Source organism: Sesamum indicum, linkage group LG2, assembly GCF_000512975.1.
Source record: "Sesamum indicum cultivar Zhongzhi No. 13 linkage group LG2, S_indicum_v1.0, whole genome shotgun sequence".
Classification (NCBI taxonomy): domain Eukaryota; kingdom Viridiplantae; phylum Streptophyta; class Magnoliopsida; order Lamiales; family Pedaliaceae; genus Sesamum; species Sesamum indicum.
The window spans coordinates 8,798,477-8,804,801 of record NC_026146.1 but is presented as its reverse complement, the minus strand read 5'-3'; the positions used below and the strand labels follow the sequence as shown (position 1 = coordinate 8,804,801).

At 35.5% G+C, this 6,325-nt stretch overlaps 1 protein-coding gene across 1 annotated transcript in view; it reads left to right on the top strand.

The window, feature by feature from the left end:
* LOC105155871 overlaps positions 1-635 on the top strand; it is a gene marked incomplete in the record, with an annotated part of 1,186 nt that extends 551 nt beyond the window's left edge. The window contains 1 exon segment of the mRNA XM_011071855.2: positions 1-635. Coding sequence (XP_011070157.2) covers positions 1-489 — 489 coding nt within the window.

Genomic DNA, 6,325 nt, shown 5'->3' with positions numbered 1-6,325 from the left:
GTTATAGGCTACGTCTTCTTCGCGATATCATGGGCCTCCCCATTTCTCGCATCGTCCAGCATGTCCATGCTGGGAGCTGCTGTCTTGCTCTGGGCCGGTGCTTATGGTTTCTATCTGTATCTGTGCAGTGTTTGGATACTGAGTTTGGTGGTGTCTGTGGTTGATGAAGACAGGAGTTGTGGGGTTGAGGCGTTGGGGAGATCTGCAGTGGTAATGAAGGGACAGAGAGTGAGTGCATTTTTGGTGAATGTTGTGTGCGGTCTGATTACTTTAGGTGTGTTTTTCGGTTCGAGGATGACGAGGGGTGAGAAGATTTGCGGGTTGGTGTTGGTGAATGGTTCTTGTTTTGTGAAGATTTTCACGTTTGTGGCGTACACGGTTTTGTATTGTCGGGGGAAGGGAAGTGGGGGTCAGGAGATTGAGTTGAATCGGAGTGATGTTGAGTATGCCAAACTGGGCATTACTCCACTTGTTAATAATACGGGTTGAGAGGTTGTGAGTTGTAATTCAATATATAGGTATTTAGTTTATTTTTAATAGTAGTATTTATTTATTTTGATATTATTGATTTATTTGTTTTGAAGTTGTTGATTGATTTATAATTATTGATGTATTGAGTATTGAATATTGTAATTATATGTTGATGACTTCAAAATATTGATGTATTTTAAAAAGAAAAAAGAAATAAAATGTCTATTTCAAATTCTCTTGTTTCATTTAATATTAGTGTGTGTGGCACATCAAAATTTGTATGTAATTAATTTAAAATATTAAGATATAATTATTATATTTTTAAATTATATATTTTAGTTAAATAAACAAAAAATACTGAAAAGATAGAGGTTGTGAGTAGTTTTATATATATATATATATATATATATATATATACATATAGTTTCTTTCCTTCCACAAAAATCAGTCTAGGAGATCTTGCCCCTTATCACAAAATATATGACTTGGGAGCAGGAGGTGAGATTGGGGTTAATTATTTTTTTACTATTAGAAAAAAGAAAATTATAAAAAAAATTATATAAAATATATAACATTTTATCTCGAGTCATGGATGTGATCCCAGACTCAACTTAAAAAATATTTTAAAAAAAAAAGAGTCGCAGATGCTATCATCTATCCGGTTAAATATATATTCTTTTGTTTAGTTTTGTGTTTTATAAATTAATTATATTCAATTAATTTTTATCAACATAATAAAATTAAAAAAATCATAATGTTAAAAGTGTATTAATTTAAAAAGTACAATGAACTATACAAATATAATAGTATATATTTTTTTATATAATTCTAAAAAATTACAATTAATTTGTAAATAGTTTTCGCACCGTTGAAGTTGTACTAGTCCTGATTCCCTTTATATCCAGTTTTAGAGTATGGCCGATATGTAAAGAAGTTCCTTTGGTCGTACCGCTGAAAGTCGTTCCTCCCAGAGTGAACTTGCAATGGAGCTTCAAGATGTTTGGCTGAATATGTTTACAGTGACCTACGATCAGGCACGTTTGGTGACAGATTGCAAGAGATAGGACGTCTTTTAGACTTGTCTTCTAGAAACATATAATTTTTTGTTTGCCACCAAACTTCTTTGAATTTTCTTCATAATGATTATTCCCCAGGGTGGAATTCTTATCCCATTCAGGACCACTGCTATCATGTGGCAAACCTTCTTGGTGACTTTTAGTCACTGTGACTTCTTGTTCCTCATTTTCAGAGGAGGACTGTCAACACCAATCTTGTGATAAATTTTTGAAAGAAATGAGTATAAGTTGATGAACAAGGTATCCTCATCATCGCAATAGGCATTTGATCATACATAACAGATGAGTCATCGCTAGATAATTCACAACTAAAATACACAAAACTTTTTATGCAGCAAAATGAAGTCGACATATTTATAAGGAATCAAAGATATAACTCTCACAAATGTTTGAGATGTTTCAAGTTGAACAAATTTTGTTGTATGGTGTTGTTTGAAAATACATTAATGTATTTATACATGATACAAAAAGCAGGAGTCTCAAATTCAAACCTACCGGTGCATGTAGCTTTAAATTTAAAGTTGCATGCAGGCTCGCTGCATCCACTTGCATGCATGGAGCAGCGAGATTCCCGCGCGGTCAGCCTTTAACTTCAAGGCTGACGGGTCACAAGAATGTGTATAAATATAGGTTGAAAAGATTTTTAAAATTTCTAATTGAAGTTTGTAATAGAAAGTTTCCGAATGTCATTTTTTCAAACATTATTTGTTGTGTTAGAAAAATTATATTCTCTTACGAATGGATAGAAGAGTAGTATACAGTCCTCATGATCGAACTGTGTTATCCTAGTAAGCACACAACACAAGTCTAATGATATTCCTGAAGGTAACTTGATATTGTACTGAAAGCAAGACGTGCGAATGGTACCTTTTGACACCATTTTCAACAACATAATCTTCCTATTCGTGTGCAACAAATAGTACACCAAATAGAATTTTATTGTGTGTATAGGTGTGGACGGCTTGTATATAATTGTCATCTTATCACTGCATTGGTAGAGAAGTGGCAATCCAAAACACGCACTTTCAATCTTCGTGTAGTGAAAGCCACAATTACCCTGCAAGATGTTCAAGTAATTTAGGTTTTCGGTCGGATGCAACTGCGTTCAAGAATTCATGATTGCAAACTCAAGTAATTACATCCCACTTAGCGATGGTCAAAATTACTCACAACATGCCCCATGAAATTGTCGAACAGTATGCTCGTGCAGTTACGTTGCTCCTATTGAATGGGGTGATTTGCCCGAGTTCATTAGAAAACTTTGTATCATTACTATATCTTTCAAACTTAAAGGATATAGAAGCAGCCAGGAACAACAGTTCGGGAAGTGTTGTCCTTGCATTTTTATACCGTGAATTATGCATTGTCAGCATAAAAGGCAAAGTTGGAATTTATTACAGGTAAAATTTAATTATTAACTTATAGATAATTTTTTTTTGTTATAAATATTAATTAATAACACATGCTTGTATATTTACACAGATTTGGGCATGGTCACGAATCACTCCTCTTTGCCCTAAACTTGGCGCGGAACGAGTATATATAGGCCAAGTCTAAACAAACAATAATCGTTGTCTCCCAGTAGCACCGTATGGTGCTAAATGAAATTGTGAGCATACATTCACCCAAATAATACGAGCCACTATCCGGATCATAAGAGATAAATTGGATGAGACGCAGTCCAATCAAATATCTTATATACAATCTGTACATTTATATTGTGAATTAAATGCACATTAATTTACATCATTTCATTTCTTATAGTTCATATGACAGCCGTATGACATGGACTCATATATCTTTATGGCTTACATCACTGATTTGAAACCCCTAGTTGTGCGGATCAACATATCCCTTAATATTCTACGCAATAGTGGAAATGCATCATCCCAAACTCACTAATTCGGGATGAGACAGAATATTCCAGAAGCGACGGATACTTGGGACATGAGCCTACATTAGATCTTCCGTAAAAATCACACAGGCATAGATTGGAACCTGCAGCACATACAATATATTACTAGATGGCAAAAACGATATGACACGATTGTACAAAGGCCACCCATTTCGAATAGAAAATATACATAATGAGAGTATTGGGAATGATACTATAACATAAAATGAAATTTCGTGTCTCATCTACTGATATATGTGTGGAAAGCAAGTACCAACCTAGAGATGCACCTATGTTGCAAGTTGTAGTGTGTTATATAATATCACATACTTTATTTTAAGTATTTTTTTTACAACACAACATTCATTATTTTTCTACATTCATCAGACAGACAAGGTAAATGCTCTTGAAGCTTTGTGTCAAAAGACCACTACATATTGAAAAATATCGTCAATTAGTGGATAGATTTGAACAAGGATTACAAATTATCAAGGAAGCCATAACCCATCAGCCACAACAAATTGCTACGCTATCCAGATAATACTCCCACCACATCCCACGAGCGAAGAAGAAGTTCTAGTCGAATGTCTATTAGTTCAGTTGAACTTCATGATCTGATGGATATTGTTGGTCCTTCTACAGTGTATACACCTCAAGATTACTACGTGCCTCAACTTTCTCAAGATTACTACATGCCTCAACCTCCACAAGATGATTGGTTTTAATCGGCTCCATATATACCAACCCATACAGTAGATTATTCTTCATCCGTAGATCTTGACCTTGACCTTGGCATTAATCAACTAAATGCACCAGGATACAACATTTCATCAATTTCATTTCTATCATTTAGTGCATATCGTGATAATGTGGAGTCTAGTTCTGCAACAACAGCAAGTCAATTGCACATTAATTCCAATGATGGTGATAATGAGGAACAAAATGAACCAATGCAAAATGTGGGCGAGAAAATAAGAAGACCTTGACATCAACGCCACAAACGCAATTTTGGAATGGGTGGACATTTTGTATATGCATTTTTATTGTAATATTTTTTAACAAATTGATTGTAATTATAATTATACAATTTTAACATTATTATTTTTTTCAATTTTATTATGTTGTTAAAAATTTATTGCATATAATTAATTTATAAAAATAAAAAATATTTAAAACGAGTTGTGGTAGCATCCACGATTCGCCTTTTTTTAAAAAAAAATTATTTTTTTAGTCGAGTCATGGATCACATCCACGACTCGACATAAAATATTATATATTTTATATAAATTATATTTTATAATTTTCTTTTTTTAATAATAAAAAAATAAAAATCCGGTGGAATTGGTTCGTCCCAATTTGCTCCGTGTGCCCACTTAGCCACACCATGAGCAAACCTATTATAAAGCCTTGAAATGTTTCTAAAAGGCCAATTCACATTCAAATCTCAAATCCTCCTAATTTCCAAAACATCAACTGCTGTAGCTCTATCCACTTATTCTTCCAAATTCATGATCCACTTGATGGCATCAACAGAGTCCGATTCAAAAATGCATTGCTCCATGTTAAGTTCATGCAATCTTGTGACTACCATTTGGTGTGCTCGGATCTCAATAGTTGTACGATTATAGGTAAAGATCTCACAGGCTTTAGGAAAATGTTCCCACTATGATCTCGGCCAACAACAGCAGTAAATGATTTTCCATCCAAAAAAGAAGCATCAGTATCAACGTTACACCAACTTATCGAAGGAGAACGCTAGGCACAATGGACTTGCTGATTAGTATGTTAAGGCATTGTCACTGAACAATGCTCCTCCACCTTTTTTAGAATGACTCTCGCAACTTCCACCGATGTGGGAGGCTGCTTTTCGTGAGTCTTCTCATTGTGAGCTTTCCAAATGCTTTCAAGGATGATGACCCATTTGATGAGGAACTGGTGTTGGGTCTCCTGGTCCGGAAAGATATCGGAGTTTGCATTTAAGATTTGCAAGAACCACTCTATAACCGACAAGTGGGACCGATGATGGAGTCTCATTTGCCATTTAGAGGGCATCCAAATTTGCTCGGTGAACGGACACCTCAAGAAAAGATGGCTAACGTCCTCCACCTGAAAATCACAAAAAGGGCATTGAGTATCATGAATCGGAAAGATTTGAGCAAGTTCACCTCAAGTTGGGAGACAATCAAACAGGACTCTCCACACAACAAGTTTTAGTCTATTGTGCATTTGGAGTCTCCGAATTTTCCTTCCAAAGATTCTATCCTTAGGGTCACTAGAACAATAGGTTTCCAAAGTGTTAGATAAGTTGTCTTGGTGGAAAATTTCCCCGTCTTGGAGGGAGCCCAAAAGAGCCTAGTGGGTTCCGATGATTTCGGTGGACAGCTGCAAGATCAAACTTTTAAAACAGAAGTTCAAGATTCCAATGGTTATCTTGCTCGTCAAACAATCCATCAAGTTGCATTGGCCATGTTGGATCAATACAGGCCGATGGTTTTGGAATGTAGTTTTGGATAGACGGGATCCAAGGGTCCTCCCATATTCTGATGGTAGATCGGGACGACACGGTGTAGCATGCATCCTCTTTGATGAGTTTCAAGCACTTCGCAACATCTTGCCTAATCCAGGATGCTCAGTTGACCTGCAGTTCAACAAGGGGGTTAGACTCATTTCGACCATATTTAGCAGTGATCAACTTATACCAGAGTTATCCTTTTTTTGAAGCACATTCTGCATAATTTTCGAGGCAAGGGCTTTATTAAAGTCAGCAAATTTTCAAATCCAAAGTCATCCTTCTCCTTTTGGTTGACAAATAGAATTCCACGATTTCGAAGCAAGCATTCTATTTTTTCCCTCCGTGGTCTCCAACTACCACGGAAAACCTCTT